This window comes from Staurois parvus, unplaced genomic scaffold (assembly GCF_062004578.1).
Source record: "Staurois parvus isolate SC_StPar_1 unplaced genomic scaffold, SC_StPar_1.0 ptg000192l, whole genome shotgun sequence".
NCBI classification, from domain to species: domain Eukaryota; kingdom Metazoa; phylum Chordata; class Amphibia; order Anura; family Ranidae; genus Staurois; species Staurois parvus.
In genome coordinates this window covers 11575065-11593053 of record NW_028317988.1, presented here as the reverse complement: position 1 = coordinate 11593053, position 17989 = coordinate 11575065, and the positions used below count along the sequence as shown (strand labels likewise).

The following is a 17989-nucleotide window of genomic DNA, read 5'->3' as shown; positions in this document are numbered from 1 at the left end:
GTGCTATATAAATCCTGTATAATAATAATTATCCATTATATAACTATAGCTTGAATATGTTTTGGTAAATACCTGAAAATAACTAAAATAGTGCCTGTGTCCAAATATATATGGACCTAAACTGTATAAAGGCCTGTACACAGCTGACACTAATAACAAGGTCTGACTACCAGGAAAGATGTGGACCTAGAAATGGAGGCCTTATCCTACAGGAAGAGAGATAGATAGATAGATAGATAGAGACATATATTCATTAAAGCTAGTTTTACACCTATGCAGGTTGTGGTTGATGCGTTATCCCAATGCGTTTTGGGAGGTGTCTGTTGTCATATAGGCGAAACCAGCAAAAGTGCATCCAAAACGTAACCACTGTCTTTTTAAGGTGTTTCGGTTATGCTTCCATTGAAGTCTATGGAACCAAAAATGCAACCTGCCTTGGGCAAAAGAGTCCCTGACCCTTTCCAAAACACGCACTGCTTGAAAACACACAGATATGAATGTGGCTCATAGGAAATCATGTTAAATGGACTGTAGTGTGTTTCTGCAAAACTCATAGGAGTGAACCTAGCCTTACGCCACATATATTTGTGTCTCAGTCATAAAGAGGTTAAATGACAATCAGTAAAAGACAATATCGTGAAGGCACAGTATTATGTGACAGTGCATCAGTGCTGCAAAGAGCAGCACTTACGTTTTCTCAACCCGGTCATCACATGATCAGCCTGAAGACTTTTTCTAAACTCAGTATTATCACACAAAAAACACAGCTAACATTCAGTTGCAGGTACTCCAGTGGGGAAGGGGAGCGATGTGATTGGCTGGGAAGGAGGTGATTCTAGAGGTAAAGTGGTTGTAAACCCTTGTACAGTATATACCCAGTGAAGTGAATGCCCTGGCTTCTCTTCTCTACATCTGTTCAAAGTCTGGAATTTATAAAGCTTATCTGAGCTTCCAGAAAAAAAAGGGGATGGAAAGCTGACATTAAACTCTGCAGAGCTCAGTAAGGAGAGCTCTGAGAGCTGATTGGAGGGAAGGGACACACCCCCTTCACACAGGAACAGAGCTGAGGCTGTCAATCAGCTGGAGGTCCCTCCTCTGTCACTATTTTTCTCTTGGTGTCAGAAACACTTGTGAGAAATGATTCATGCTGTTTGCAAAATAACAAAGCAGCAGACAGAAATGACACTTAGTGCTCTTTATTGAGACAAGTACACACTATAGAGGGATATGCTTTGTTCATATTTCATGTTGGAGGTTTACAAACACTTTAGGCCTTCATGAAAACAAAACTGAGGATTTAACATCTATTGACAGCAGTGCATCTGCAAGCATATTAGGCATTTGAAGATTGCCATTGATTCTTACCGTATTGTGCCCCTTTGCCCTCCTACCAAAGGTGTATTCTAATGCTAGGGTTGGTTTAGGTGCTTCATCTCTTAAAACAAAACAAAACAAAAAAGTCTTGATAAATACTCTACAGCTGGTGATAAAGATCATAAGCAGCTTGGCTATGTAGATTTATTGAATAGATACACATAATTAAAACTTACCAAACAAAAATACTGTAACTACATGAAATGTACTAGCTATTTAAATATACTGTAGCTACATATATAAAGGGAAACTATAAGGGGTTTAGACAAATTTTACTACATTTTTTTTAAAGTTTGTAAACTAATGTGCTACATCTGTTTGTATACTATGTATAGTAAATCTGTTTTTCAAATAAACATTTCATACAGGGTATTTCCCTGACAAGGAATTCCTAGAGCACTACAGGTTGTAAAGAGAGATCACAGCATAATGTGTTTCCTTATAGACACCCTGTCTTTGATTGAAACCCCCATTAAAAAAAACATAGTGAGGGATGGGGGTGGATCAGCCACTACTAAAGTCATTCACAAGAGCCATTTACTTGTGTAAGTAAATTTCAGCTATTGCGCACTGTAAAACAATGAATATTTTTGAATGGGTGGTAAAGGGAAATAAGAAACCCTGTTAAAATATTGCTAAAACTTCACCTGTTGCCTAAGAATTTGAACTGAAACAAAGAACGTCACTATATGTTATATTTAATGTACTGAACATAAAAAAAGTATATTAACTGCTACCTGTCAATGCAACGAAGAATAATCGTTGTCTTTCCCTAGAATAGAAACATAAAATTAATTAAAATAATGCAGGAATGCAGTACCAGAATATAGTTTAGTATCACAAGAAATGGCGATTGTATTTATACACAAATTTGGAATTAGTTTGCGACTATTGGCTAGCAAAATGTTTGTGATTTATATGGAGCATAGAAAAGTCTGGATTGTTTATTTATTTTTGCACATGATTAAGTATTTTCTGCAAAGTAAATTGTTATTTAAAAAGAGTAAGGTCACCTTAAAGGTGAATTAATGCTCAATATGCTGACCCCCTCTGCACATTATGGCCGTGATGTCCTGTGCTGCTGGGGTACACCGTACAACATAATACAGGTCTACAGGGGTTGGACAAAAAAAAAAAATCGAAACACTACATAATTTGCAGGTGTGAAATTGATGAAAGTGAGTCTTCCCACCTGTTAGCTAGGAGTCTCATCACACAGCAGAAGCAAAAGAATATAACACTACTTACACTGTCAATGCGAAACATGTCGCCACTTTCATACCTGCAAATCTTATAAATTTCCATTTTTATATCTAACCCCTGTATGTTTTGCCTATATTTCTAATTTAATGAAAACTGAAAAGTGGTTGTACTTGTCATGAATCAGCATCAAGGATGGCCAAATTTGTGTAGATACACTAGAAACCTGGAACCAAACAATATAAAAATATTGGCACCCCTAAATTTTTGTTGGTGACAAACCCAGTGACAAAATACCTAACTAAAAGACAGCATAACAGAAACACTAACTATCAAACTAACTATATACAATATATACTAATGGGAAGCACAGGAAACCAAGATAAACAAAACTGGGATCAGGAACACGGGGTAGTAAGAACAAGGCAGAGAGCATGACCAAAGAGCAGGAACAAGATAATGCCTAGCAGTATCTGGCAGCAAGCAAAGTGTAACAGCAGAAAAGGGACTAAATACCCTCCAAGCAGCCAAAACCCGATTAATCTGCTTGGGATCTGTTGGCTGCTTGGAGACACCTGCTGGTGACCACTGGAACTACAAATCTGAGAAGCACACTGCCACCAGCAGGTGATCCACGTGCTGACACTAAGGCTGCTTTCACACTGATCCGTTTTTGCATTAAAAAAAAGCGGAAGAAAAATGTGTGACCATATATTCCTATGAAACGCTTCACACTGAGCTGTTGTGGGTATAGTTCATTTTTTAAAATCCTGCTTGCTGCATTTTTGGTGCGATAAAAAAAATGCACCAAAAACACATCTTCACATTGAAATCAATGACAAAAACGCATAAAACAATGCACCAAAAAATACACCCGAGTTGCATTTTTGGTGTGGTTTTTGAGTCACGTGTCCTCTGAATAAAGTACAGCAAATGTGGTAAAAACAGGGTAAAATGCAGCAAAAATACATTTTGCTACGTATCAGTGGGAAAGTAGACCAACGCTTCCGAAGGTCATGTTAAAGTAATATAGAAAAACCATATAAATTGCACACGGTTGGAACAGGACAGCTGTAAAATCGCTTTACCCCATTTTTGTTGCCTATAAAGAATACAGATCTCTCCGAATCAGCAGATGCCTCAGTGTCATCTTCAGAATTTTCCTTCCTCTGCACCTCTGCTACTGCAAGGTCCCAGAGATTATCACTGATAAAAAAAAAAGTAACCTTTATGTATAGCAGAAATCTTGTCTTTACATTTTTAAAGACAAAAGTAAAAAAGTCAGAAAATCACAGATAACATTTTAGTTTAAAAAAAGTTTTAACTATTAAAAATATTCGGCAATATATAGTATATACACATATAGCATTTCCCACATCCTCTTGCCCTATGATTATGCTCTGCTAGGGGGCGAAACGCATCAGCAGATCTGGGTGGGGTGTGGTGGTATTGGGCTGGAACAAAGCAGTTTTTATTCCAACGGAAGCTATGTGCGGCTTTGATGTGCAAACATTAAGGTAGCATTCCAGCATAAACCTAACTAGTCTAAAAAATGCCCTCTCCCTCCACCTAACACCTCTGCTGACTAACCTGTGTGAGAAAGATGTGTATACTTACTTATTTTCAACACGTTTCAGTCTGATCACATGATTCCCGTGTCAGCCGGCGGCAGCTTCAGTAGATAGAGAGCTTGATAACAACATGGAAATCTGGAAGCGGTGACATCACCCATAGGCTCCCATGACCCGCCCGTTGTCCGCATTCCCCCCTCTCCCCTGCAACTGCTGTTGACTGACACAAGGGGATCATGTGACCACATATAATGGAATTTTTTTTAGCGACTTATAGTGGGACTGTGATAGCGCGGAGGGCAATCTGACACTAACTGACACTTTGTAGGAACTGACTAAATGACACCTTCAGTGACACTAATACAGTGATTTGCGATAATACCATACACTCTTACTGTACTAAAGCAAGGGTTAACATCTAAGAGCAATCAGGGCATAAATGTGTGCATAAGTGTTAATATGTGTTGCCTTTCACTAAACATCGATTGGTTTCTTTTTCCCTGCTTAGCAGGGAAAAGAAACAAAATGATCATTCCCTCTGTATTAACTTAACATAGTTCCAGTTGGTAAGGTGGTAGCTGGCAAGGTTGAATAAAGACACCAGTCGATCCAGTTCAACCTATGTGGATGTGTGTTCATGTTAAAAGACCAGTCCCATATCCCTGTATATTGTGCTTGCTAAGGTGCCCATCTAAGTTTTTGGAAACTATCAATATTTTTCGCTAACACTACTGATTGCAGAACCGAGTTCCGCATCCTTACCGCCCTGACAACGAAAAATCCCCTACGCAGTTTAAGGTTAAACCGCTTCTCCTCCAATTTCATTGAGTGGCCGCGTCTCTTCTTATACTCCCTGAGACTGAATAGTTTGCTCCTTATGTCAAAATCACCATTGAGGTATTATAATATCTCCTCTCAAGCAGCTCGTCTCCTGGGAGAATGAATATACTCATAAAGTGACACAGCGCAAATAATACAAATAATAAAAAATGTAAAAAATTATATATCAAAGTCCAACAAGCAAAAGTCCCAAATTAAAGTCCAATGTCCCAAAAATTTGTGACGAAAAATATATAGAACTCTAACACAAACTTCATAAATTTTCCAGCGTGCTCATATCCTCAGTGAAAAAAAACATTTGTTCCACACTGAACAAATACTGTGAATTCTCAAGCTAATATAGCGGATCCAATGAAAAAAAATTGTCGCCTTGGATACAGCCTGCCCCTTCTTAGGCCCCTCTAGCAGCACAAATAGAGCATCTGACCTCCTGACCTGTGCAGTCGCCTTCAAGAAGACCTTTACAGCACGTACCACATCCAAGGTATGCAGAGATCTTTCTCTTGCTGACTGTGGCCTAGGAAAGAATTAAGGCAGAATGATGTCCTGGTTGAGATGAAAGCTACAAACCACCTTTGGTAAAAAGCATGGATGAAGCAACACCACCTTATCATGATGCAAAACCAGAAATGGTTCTCTGCAAGACAGAGCTGCCAGCTCCGACACCCTTCTCGTAGAAGTGATTTCCACTAGAAACGACACCTTACAAGTCAACAGGACCAGTGGAATCTCTCCAGTAGGTTCAAATGGTAGCTTTTGCAAAACCTCCAAAACCAAGTTCAGGTCCCAAGGACACAAAGGCAACCTGACAGGAGGAGCCATACACATCACTCCTTGTAAAAAAGTGCAGACCAAAGAGTGAGACGCAATGGGCCTCTGGAAAAAAATAGCTAATGTTGAAACCTGGCCCTTAATGGTACCAACAGCCAAATTCTTCTGCAACCCTGTTTGAAGAAATTACAGAATTCTGCCAATCACATACTTTCGTGGGTGCAATTTGTGAACCTCACACCATGCAATGTAAGCCTTCATTCTGTAATAAATGTTACTAGAAACTTCCTTTTCTAGCACTCAACATGATGGGGATGACTGACAGAATCTGCAATATAGAACCTTGAGACAACAAGTTTGGCCGATACATCGGATACGGCCCATCTACTGTCATCTTCACTGTGTCCGCGTACCAGGCCCTCCTGGGCCAGGCCAGAACAATCAGAATTACAGGAATAGAGATGTGACAGCAGGTGGATTGGAGAAAAGGCATAAATCGGTGAGAACTGGCTCCAAGGAATCACTAAGGTGTCTACCCCTGCCACGCGAGGGTCCCTTACCCTGGACACAAAAAGACTGACCTTGTTGTTGAACCTGGATGCCAATAGATCTACATCCGGACAACCCCATCGCTGGCAGATTTCCTTGAAAACATTGGGATACAAAACTCTTTCCCCTGGAATCAACTGTCGGCGGCTGAGATAAGTCTGTCAATTTTCCACACCTGGAATGAACACTGTTGACAGATTTGGAACATCTCTCTGCCTAGGTCAGAATGTAGTTAATCTCTTTCTGAGCAGCTCGAATCCTGGTACCACCCTGGTGGTTGATGTATGCAACTGCTGTGGCATTGTTGGACTGAATCCTTAAAGGCCAACCCTGAAGCCTGGATGTCCAACACCTTAGAGCCAGCCTCATGGCTTGAAGTTCCAGGATATTGATGGGAAGAACCCTTTCCCGTGGAAGCCATGTTCCCTGAACTGTGGCCTCCTCCAGAATGCCCCCCCCCCAACCTGAAAGGCTGGCATCAGTGATTACCAACTTCTACACCACTGGCCAAAAAGATCTTCTCTTCTCCAAATTGTGTTTTATTAACCACCAATTCAGGCTCTACTGCACCTCTGGAGATATAGATATGCAGTAATCCAGGGCCGGAATATTTTTGTTCCAAACAGACAGAATGTACCTTTGCAGCAGTCTGGAATGGAATTGAGCATAGGGAAGAGCCTCGGACTAGGACACCATCTTCCCCAGCAATCTCATACAGAGGCAAATTGAAGGATACCTCTTGGTCTTCAAACTGCAAAACTTGTTCCTCAGGGCGCAACATTTCCCTGGAGGCAGAAATACCTTTGCCTGCACCATGTCTAGGACCATTCCCAAATACTCCAGGCTCTGCACTGGTTCCAGGGCCGACTTCTTGAGGTTAAACACCCAGTCCAGCTGTTCCAGGATCTGAATCGTAAGGACCACATCCTGCTTCAGATCTGGTACAGACCAATTTCTGAGCAAGAGATCATCTAGATAACCTGTGACCGATACTCCCCAAGTTCTGAGTAGCCCCAACACCAGAGCAAGAATTTTTGTGAAAACCCTGGGAGCTGTGGCCAGCCCAAAAGGTAGTGGTATGAACTGGAAATGATGAGCCCCTACTGCAAATTGCAGAAATCTTTGGTGAGGAATGAATATTGGTACATGCAGGTATGCATCCTTGGTGTCTATGGATGCCAAAAAATCTCCCCCCTGTAGGAAGGCCACTACTGACCGATCCAATTCCATACAAAAGGATCGGGCATTTAGGAACTGATTTAGCCCCTTGAGATCCAAAATGGGCCTTACATCCCCATTTGGTTTTTAGACTGTAAACAGGTTTGAATAAAACCCCTGAAATATTTCAACCACTGGAACCTCCATGATCACTCCTTGAGTCAATAGGCAATCGATTGCCTGAAATAAAGCTCTTCTTTTCTCTGGATTTATTGGTACATTTGATCTTAGAAACTTAGGATCTCAGGAAAGGAAAATACCAAAAATTATAGCCTGTACCCCAGAGAAATCATGGAAATGACTCATTTGTCTTGGATTATAGCCCTCCACGGGGCAACAAAATTCAAAAGACTTCCCCCCATCCGAACAAGTAGGTGGCGCCCCTTCATAAGGGAGCGCACCATGGATTTGACTTAGATGACTTTTGCACCCAGGGCCTCCTTGGGTTTTCATTCTGAGATCTACCTGTGGAGGCTGGGACCTGTGTGTGGCGAAATGACTGCCTGGTAGATGAGGGCCTAGCAACTGAAGCCCCTGACACTTTTAAAAGAAGGGGGTTTGGATTTCCTCTTAGAGGGTAGAAGAGTACCCTTACCCCCTGAAATCTTTTGTATATATTTGTCCAAATCTTCCCCAAACAGTCGTTCTCCATGAAAAGGAAAACCTGCCAACAATTTTTTGCATGGTAGTTCTGCTGGCTAACTCTTCAGCTACAAAACCCTGCACATGTGTACTGATAAGAGTGCCAAGTGAGAAATTTGCTGAATTGAGTCCTTAAGAGTATCATCCGTGAAACATCCTCCAAATCCTCGACCAACCATTCCCCCTGCACTGATGGTCCTCCAATTCATTGGTTGATATGGTCAGAAAGACTGGCTGTGCAGAACCTGCCAGGGAGGAGGAAGCCTTAAAGAGAGACTGCAGCTTCTTATCCACTGGGCCCTTGAAGACCTGTATATTATCCACAGGACATGTTAAAGATTTATTCAGGGATGAAACAGCTGTATCCACTACAGGCAACCCCCATTTCTTAACAAGCTTTTGTTCCATGGAGTACAAGAACCCTGAATGGGTGATCCCAGTCGGCATACATAATTTGCTCCAAAAGAGGATGCACCGGAAATGCGTGAGTACTCTGCAAAGGCTTCAAAAAGCCCAGGGAAGAATAAGTAACCTCAGAGGTTTCTATTGGAGGAAGTCCGAATCCAGACCTTACCATATCAGTGAACTCCTGGACTAAACATCTCCAGTACTGGGAGCCAGAGACCACCTCCTTCTCCTCAGGTTGTGACTCCTCAGAAATTCCTGACCTTCCTCCAGCTCTTCCTCATCCTCAGGCTAGACCCATTCCTGCTCCAGCATTGGTGGTTCTAGTGACAGGGATCTATCCCATTTCTTAGTCCCCTGAGAAACTGATGCAATGTCCCAGCAAACGTATCTTTTAAACCCACTAGATCATCCTTGGTTACATAAGCTGAGGCAGATGTCCCAGTAGCAGCCACAATGCCGGATAGACACAGCGACTCAGACTGCCCAGTCGCTTCTGGCCTGTCAGGAGAGGATATTACAGAGGACCTTCGGGCTAGGTTCCTCAGGACCCAACGGTGGTACACTAGTGCCCTTTCCTGCTGCAGCCCCCCCCACTATGCTTTCTGGAAGACATCACTTCAGTGCAAACCTGTGCACCTTCACTAGTAAACACAGATCTCAAGATATAGCTATGCAAGTAGTGTACTGAAGTACAAACACTCAATGCAAATGTTGCCTTATGAAACACCTACTGACTGACTGGTCCACCTTCCCCCCTCAGGGGAGTATTCACGTCCCCCTACCGAATAGCCCGCTCTGTGTCCTGGCCACAGGAGATTCCCCAGCAGCAGCAGCCCACGTGTGTCCTGGCCTCCAGATAAGTATGGCCGACTTCAGTTTCTGGCCACGACTGCGCATGCACGCACGCCGGCTGTACCCTCTCTAGTGGTCGAAAACAGAACAGCAAGCACATCTCGGGGACAATTGCGAGCACTCCCCCTGATGCAAACTCAAAGTCACAACAGAGCTTTGTTTGTTTCTCTTTACAGAGAGAAAAAAAGGAGGAGATCTTTTACCAGTCCCGCCGCAGGTACCTGGCTTCCGTCAGGCACCAACCTTCACCCATCACGGAGAGCATTGTCATACAGACCTTCAAGGACTCAGTCCCCATGCTGAGGGGCCACTGCCTTGGGCCCATTTAACACCCTGCTGGAAGCACCTTGGGCAGATTTAAACTGCACAGGGTTCTATCTGCGCGCGGTCCAGCGCCGTAAGGCTACATTACAGGCAAAACCTTGAGGATTCTTCTCCTTATCCAGCGAGGCTCAGGTACCATCCATTTTGGCTCACAGCTTTCCAAATGGATCCGATTAAAGTCCCTGATTCTCTAATGGAACCGTTCTGGACTTTCAGGTATGCTCCAAGAGCACAGCAACACGTTCAGTGACCATCCACCTTACAGACACTGTCGAAAAAACTGAAGTACTTCCTGTATAAAGAGGGGTTATAATGGAGGACCTCCTCTCTGATTGGTCGGACAGTGTCCATTCACCTATAGGTGGCCTATAACTCCACATAGTCATAAATAGCATGTGTCCCGTGATGTACAATAAAGAAACAGTAATATCACTGATCACTGTATTGGTGTCATTGGTGGTGTCAGTGACAGTTAGTAGTTCCCACAAAGTATCAGTTAGTGTCAGATTGCCCGCACCACTATCGCAATCCCGTTATAAGTCACTGATCATCACCATTATTAGTATAAAAGAAAAAAAATTCCAGTATTTACCATCATTTGTAGAAGCAAACCAATTAACATATACTTATTGGAATTTTTTTTACCAAAGACATGTCCAAGAATACATTTTGACCTAAATTTATGAAGAAATATGATTTTTTTTTTTTGGCATGTTTTATAACAGAAAGTATAAAATATAGTTTTCTTTTCAAAATGTTCTTTTTTTCAATTTTATAATAAAAAATAAAAAACCCATTCACTATATCTGGTCTTCCCGGAGCCTGCATTCACTATATCTGGTCTCCCCGGACCCTGCAGTCACTATATCTGGTCTCCCCGGACCCTGCAGTCACTATATCTGGTCTCCCCGGACCCTGCATTCACTATATCTGGTCTCCCCGGAGCCTGCATTCACTATATCTGGTCTCCCCGGACCCTGCAGTCACTATATCTGGTCTCCCCGGACCCTGCATTCACTATATCTGGTCTCCCCGGACCCTGCAGTCACTATATCTGGTCTCCCCGGACCCTGCATTCACTATATCTGGTCTCCCCGGACCCTGCATTCACTATATCTGGTCTCCCCGGACCCTGCATTCACTATATCTGGTCTCCCCGGACCCTGCAGTCACTATATCTGGTCTCCCCGGACCCTGCATCCACTATATCTGGTCTTCCCGGACCCTGCATCCACTATATCTGGTCTCCCCGGACCCTGCAGTCACTATATCTGGTCTTCCCGGACCCTGCATCCACTATATCTGGTCTTCCCGGACCCTGCAGTCACTATATCTGGTCTTCCCGGACCCTGCATCCACTATATCTGGTCTCCCCGGACCCTGCATTCACTATATCTGGTCTCCTACAGTACACAGTAATGCAATTATTTTAGTAAATATAAACTGCTAAATACCATCATCATCAGTATATAGCAGTCTTCTGACTTCTATCAGTGTTCAGCAGAGCACTGGTTAAAGTTTGTAGGAGTTGTTTTCATTCAGCTCTAGGAGGATGCAGAACCCCTGATCTCTGTCTGGATAGTGCTGATTGGCCCTGTGCTGATCACATGCACTCTCCCAAAGAAAATGAAAAACTCACTATCAATACACACCAAACCGAGCATGTTCAGAGTGTCTCCTAGAGCTCTGTACTATCAGCAGATGAATTGGGGACAGTAGAAGAAGGGGAGGATCAGACAAGTCCGGATCAAACAGCCTTTTTACGCAATGCAGAGGATTAACCCCTTAGGTTCCACAGTGAGTATACAAAGCATGCTTTACTGCATCTACAGACTGATTTTACTGTTGTGGGTTTAGTAACACTTTAAGTGTGCATGAGGCCTAAAAGGCTTTAGGGGGCGACTCTGAGCATTCAGCCTTTCAGAGGGGCAGTAAACCCTTTCAGGTAAGGCTCGGAGCGTGTGTGCGGTCCTCAGCGTTGCCTGTAGGGTAGTCCATTCATTTCAGCGAGCTGCCCTACGCACGAGAAACGCTTTAAAAGCAGTCCCCGCCCCTTTTTGAGAAAACGTGCCACACGCACAAACGTGATCCCTACAACTGCCTAAGTGGCCGCGATGATGAACGTGGGCGGTGACAGAATGAACGGCACCAGAAGGTGTCAGCGCATGTTTTGCAGTGCGCTGCGTTCCTGTGGCACATAGATGTAAATCAGCTGTATAATGGCGCGCTGGACACATCAACTGTGACACGAAAAGCGTCAGAGCTCACAGCAACCAATCAGATTGCAGCTGCCTGCGGTCCTGTCACGTGATTGGCTGCTGCCACTGATTTTGGTGACTTGTCCACCACTGGCAGCCACTGATAACAATATTACATTATAGAGGTCACGTGTGAACTTTGCTGAGACAGCCAATGAGGCCTCATATCGACCACTAGACCCCCTCCCCCACCTCTAGTATTAGTACCCCGGTACCTGGAGCGAGGCATAGCTCCTATACCCCTACACTCCGGGATGCGACGGCTCCGAGCGACTCTCCCGTCACCATAGTAACGACGTCCTTCCAGCGCACAGTGATGACATTCGAGGAACAAAGCATGCCGGGCATTGTAGTTCTCCCCCTGCTGGCTGCCGCGATTGTTCTGTAATGTACTACTACCGAAGTGGCCAGTAGCAAAGCTGTTCTCTAGCAGATGTTGAGAAAAAGGTGGAGGCAGGGGCGGACTGACAACTCATGGGGCCCCCGGGCAATAGGGGATCATGGGGCCCCTGTGTCCTTGCCCAAAATCAAAAAAGCCTATGAAAAAGGTACCAGGGGCATCTTATGGGCCCCCCCACTGACCCCGGGCCCTCGGGCAGTGCCCGAGTTTCCAAATGGTCAGTCCGCCCCTGTGTGGAGGTTTTCTTTTATATCTCCCGCCCAGGCTATGAGGAGAATTTATCAAAATTGGAGCAGGTGGGTGGCAACCAGTCAGCTTCTACATTTCAATTCCAAAGTTTAGCTGAACAAGCTTAAGATAGAAGCTGATTGGTTGCCATGCACAGCTCCAGCGTTGCTAAGGCCCTGCTTTCTCTTCAGTAGGAATGAGTTGGGCCCCTTTCACATGGGCGTGCTGATTTTTCATCTGTCCATTTACAGATGAAAGCGGATGGACTAGCGGATGATCATCTGTTTACATCCATTTTGTTGAATGGAAGAAACCCTATTTTTCTTCCGTAAAAAAAAAAATCACAGAAAGTACAAAAAACAAATGTAAGTGGATGGAAAACGGATGTAAACGGACATATGGTCCGTTTTTGTATTGGAAAAGGATGTAAAAGAAAGATGCAAACTGATGAAAAACGGATGTAAACTGATGACAAATGGATGTAAACTGATAGAAAATGGATGGAAATGGATGTAAACTGATGATAAACTGATTTAAACTGATGAAAAACGGATGTAAACTGATAGAAAATGAATGTAAACTGATGTGAACTGATGAAAAACTAATGTTTTTCCTTGGAGAAAACGTGACTGAACTGATGAAAAAAGGAAATGCCCATGAGGAAGGACCCTATTTTTCTTCCGTAAAAAAACAAACAGACAAAAAAACGGATGTAATTAGATGTAAGTGGACGAAAAACGGATGAAAAAAACAGATTTAAACGGATATATTGTCCGTTTTTGCATTGGTAAAGGATGTAAAAAAAACTGATCTAAACTGATGAAAAATGAATGTAAACTGATGGAAAACAGATGTAAACTAATGTGAACTGATATGAACTGATCCATCTTTTCTTGTAAAAAACGTGACTGAACTGATGAAAAAAACGGAACACCCGTGTGAAAGGACCCTATTTTCTTCTGTAAAAAACAACCCAGAACGGACAAAAAATGGATGTAAACGGATGAAAAACAGACAAAAAACAAATGTAAACAGACATATGGTCCATTTTTGCATTGATAAAGGATGTAAAATAAACTGATGTAAACTGAAGAAAAATGGATGTAAACTGAAGAAAAATGGATGTAAACTGAAGAAAAATGGATGTAAACTGATCCATTTTTTCTTGGAAAAAACGTGACTGAACTGATGAAAAAAAAACGGAACGCCCGTGTGAAAGGACCCTTAGGCTGCTTTCACACACTGATCAGTTTTCCTTCCGTTTTTTCATTTAACCACTTGGCAACCGCGCTATAGCTGAATGACGGCTACAACGCACTTGTCCAGTTCTGGGAGGGCGTCATATGACGTCTTCCCAGAACACGCCCTCCCGCGCACCCCCAGCAGTTGTTACCAGTTATCGGCTGCCCTTTCCTCACGCTGTCACAGCGATAACCGGAAATTGCCAGAAAACAGATCGGCACTGATCATCAGGGCCCAGCAGTGCCACCCACAAGTGCCAAGCAGTGCCACCCACCAAAGCCCATCAGTGCATAGCAGTGCCACCTACCTGTGCCCAGCAGTGGCACCCACCAAAGCCCAGCAGTGCCCCCCATCAGTACCGCCTATCAGTGCTGCCCAGCAGTGCCGCCAGTCAGTGCCCAGCAGTGCCACCAGTCAGTGTCCATCAGTGCTGCCTATCAGTACCCACCAGTGCTGCCCATCAGTACAGCAGCATCAGTGCCAGCTCATCAGTGCTGCCTATACGTGCCACCTATCAGTGCTGCCTCATCAATGCAGATCAGTGAAGGAGAACAATTACCTGTTTGCAAAATGTTATAATAGAAACAAAGAAAAACTTTTTTTTATCAGATTTTTTGCTCTTTTTACCACCAAAAGAAAGCTCTATTTATGTGAAAAAAATTATAACAATTTCATATGGGTACAGTGTTGCACGACCGCGCAATTATCATTCACAGTGCGACAGCGCTGAAAGCCTGGGCAGGAAGGGGGTATAAGTGCCTGGTAGATAAGTGGTTTAAAAAGCAGAAGAAAAACACACGACCTTTACATCTTCTGGAACACCTCACGCTAGTCAGTTGCGAGTTCATTGTGGATTTTGGAACATGTTTGGTGCGGTAAAAAAAAAAATGCACCAAAAACATGCCTCTCTATTGAAATGAAAGGAAAACGCAGCAAACACGCACCCGTGGTTGTGTTTTTGGTGCCTTTTTTAGAATCAAATGTTCAAGTCTTTTTTTCACAGGTGAAAAATGCACCAAAAACATGGCAAATCGCTATGTGTTTTTGCAGTGAAGCAGTGTGAAAGTAGCCCTAACCTGCCCAGGTTTGATTTGCTAACGGACAAATCCTGGTAATAAATTCATTTTTTAGGGCTGTAAAGAAAACATCTATTTTCTACTAAAAAAACTACGAAGTTTCTATAACTAAACTATAAAATGACTGAAAAAAGAATGAGAAGCGTGTCACTACAATGAGGGACATGTATTAATGTAGAGAGACAGATAGATATACAGTCTCTCTCTCTCCCTCTCTCTCTCTCTAGCACTACCCCCCTTAGGAGTTGCTAAAGTTTTGGGTCCCTCTATAGTCTTGCACAGCCAGGCCACACGCATTTTCATTCAGACTTGCAGCCAGGAGACAGCAACCAGTCCTTGAGCTTTGTTTTGATGTTTTTTTTTTAACAATAGATTTTTATTAGGATTTTTACATATTACAAGAAAAAAGGTGTACGATTAGACCAGAGAACTACATGGTCCATTCAACATCTATATGTACAGAGTATATAGATATATTCAGATCTTTTTAAGCACCCCATTCCAAACAGCAAAAAGCGGAGAAAAAAATATAGAAAGAAATATACCAGCAATCATTGTACATTAGCATTGTAGCACAGATCATCGTCCAAAAGGGCAGGGAAAAAAAAGAAAGGTAAAGTAGAAGTACGTTCAATAATGTATGAATACATAAGTATAGGTAGTAGTCAAGTATGATCGTATCACTTTTTATAGATCCTCAACTCCATCTCTGCCATTCCAGCTCGCTCAAGGTTTCCATTGGTGATTGAATCTGGTGATCTTATTTTTCCTAATAGGCATAATTTGTTTTTAAAATCTGTATAGACTCAGAAGGGTTAGGTGTGTGTGAATTCTTCCAGTTCACAAGCTCCTGAGAGCGACCCATTCTTTCTCAAATGTTTGTAGAAGCAGTCTGCATGCCTAGTTGCTTGATTTTATACACCTGTGTCCATGGAGGTGATTGGGGCACCTGAATCCAATGATTTGGAGGACTGGCCCAATACAATACAGTAATTGGTCAACATTGACTAGGAGATAAAAATGAACCGTTAGTTCGCTGAGGCTCCTGTTCTCACTGGTGCATAACTGTCCTGCTGACAGCCAATTTCTATTTCTTTTATCAAGAACAAAGAGACCAGAGATAATACAGTAGTGTAAAATTGGTCAACAGCAAGACATTTTTAATGAGAGTGAATTGGCCAAAATGTACTAGAGAAAAGGAGTATAGGCAGGTGTTTTGCTACAAGAAAGGCTGCAGATGATACAGTAGTGTAAAAGTGGCAAGCAGCAGAACAGTTTTAATGAGGAAGACTAACCCCAAATCTACAAGAGACAAATGGCGCAGGCTGGGGTTTTATTACAAGAATTATGATACTGTAGAGCAGGGGTCTCCAAACATTCTAAGCAAAGGGCCAGCTTACTGTCCTTCAGATTTTAGGGGTGCTGGATTGTGGCCAGCGGGGGTAGAAAAAGTCTCAGGACCAACATTAAGGAGAGTAAGCAAGGTTTTAGGTGTGGTGTTCAATTGCACAGTGCTTGTGGTCAGTAGGAGGAGGATTAGTGCCTCATCATTGCTATCACTGGAAGGAACATTGGCCCATCATTGATGTTAGTGGATGGAATAGAGCCCCATCATTGATATTAGTGGGAAGAATAGACTACCATTGCTGGTGTCAGTTGGGGGAATTATGCCCCACTTTTGGTGTCAGTGTTAGGAATAGTTACCCAAGGGTCGGATAAAGGCTAGCAAAGGGACGCAGTTTGGAGACCACTGAGGTAGAATGTGCAAAACATTTACTAGAGACAAAGGGATTGATTTACTAAAACTGGAGAGTGCAAAATCTGCTGCAGCTCTGCATAGAAACCAATCAGCTTCAAGGTTTTTTTTGTCAATGCTTAATTAAACAAGCTGAAATTAGAAGCTGATTGCCTACCATGCACAGCTGCACCAAATTTTGCATGCTCCAGTTTTAGTAGATCAACCATAGAGAGTACAGGCAGGTATTTTACCACAAGCATCAAGTGACCAGAAATGACAGTGTAGTGTAAAAGTCGCTAGTAGCAGAACAATTATAATAAGCAATGTTAGGCCCAAATAGAGACAAAGGGGAACAGGTGGGAGTTTTACTACAAGAAGTAAGATACTGCAAAGGATACAGAAGTGTACAATTGGCAAGCAGCAGGACAGTTTTATTCAGAGATAATAAGCCATACTATTTTATATGTAACATCCTGCTATAAATGTCTAATCCAGGATGTTGAAGTCAACACAAGATGGCAGTGGTGGAACTTGTACGCTAGGACTTTACTGAAGAACAGTGCACCTGGGAACTACATTTCCCAGAGGAGCTTGCATGTGAATGGGGGCATATATAACTAAAAGACCAAGAGAATGATCAGGAAGTGAGAGAGGAGAGATCGAGAGAAGAGGAAGTGTGCTGACAGCTGCAGTTTTGAACCAGGCCGCGGAGCCAGAGCCAGAGAGGGAGGAGAAGCGGAAAGAGCCTGCTGATCGTCAGTCGCGCTACGTTGCCCAGTGAGTCAATTTGCAAACAGGAAACCCGTCTGGATGCCAAATAAGGACCAGAGAGTCTGTGGGGGCCCCCACCTGAAGAGAAAGACGGACCGTTAAGACCTACTGGACACTGCTAATTGGGTGAGAGAGTCCCATACATCCATTAACTAAGAGAACATTGACAATTCCTTCACATTTGCTATCTACCTGCACATAGTTGTGGACATTACACTTAGTTACCCTAGCTTGTGGCCTAGCTCTCCCAGTCAACACCGTTGGAACACATTGCATTACAATCTCATCATCCAAGCTGACCACAGGACACACAGCTGTAGGCCAGAATACAGGAATTTACCCTTTCCCAGTTGACGGGATATCTACTACTGTTGCCTGTGGCGCTTCTCACCAAGAGAGAGGGAGTTGTTCTTGCTTACAGACAATTATGCCAACTAATACACTTTACTACTTCAAATCTGTCTTTGCTCAGTGCCTTAACTTCCCTGGCCGTATTCCCGAGTGTAGCTCGGGGTAAGATTTCAGTA

At 43.1% G+C, this 17989-nt stretch overlaps 1 protein-coding gene across 1 annotated transcript in view; it reads right to left on the bottom strand.

Moving 5' to 3' along the window:
* Positions 1 to 12379, bottom strand: part of DYNC2LI1 (dynein cytoplasmic 2 light intermediate chain 1) — a 60832-nt gene extending 48453 nt beyond the window's left edge. Inside the window, exons 1-4 of the mRNA XM_089677846.1 lie at positions 12223 to 12379; positions 3663 to 3780; positions 2112 to 2146; positions 1366 to 1435 (exon numbers count right to left, since the gene is read on the bottom strand). Of these exons, the coding sequence (XP_089533972.1) occupies positions 1366 to 1435; positions 2112 to 2146; positions 3663 to 3780; positions 12223 to 12236 (237 nt within the window). The 5' untranslated portion in view covers positions 12237 to 12379. The remainder of the gene's footprint in view (positions 1 to 1365; positions 1436 to 2111; positions 2147 to 3662; positions 3781 to 12222) is intronic.
* Positions 12380 to 17989: the final 5610 nt, after the last annotated feature.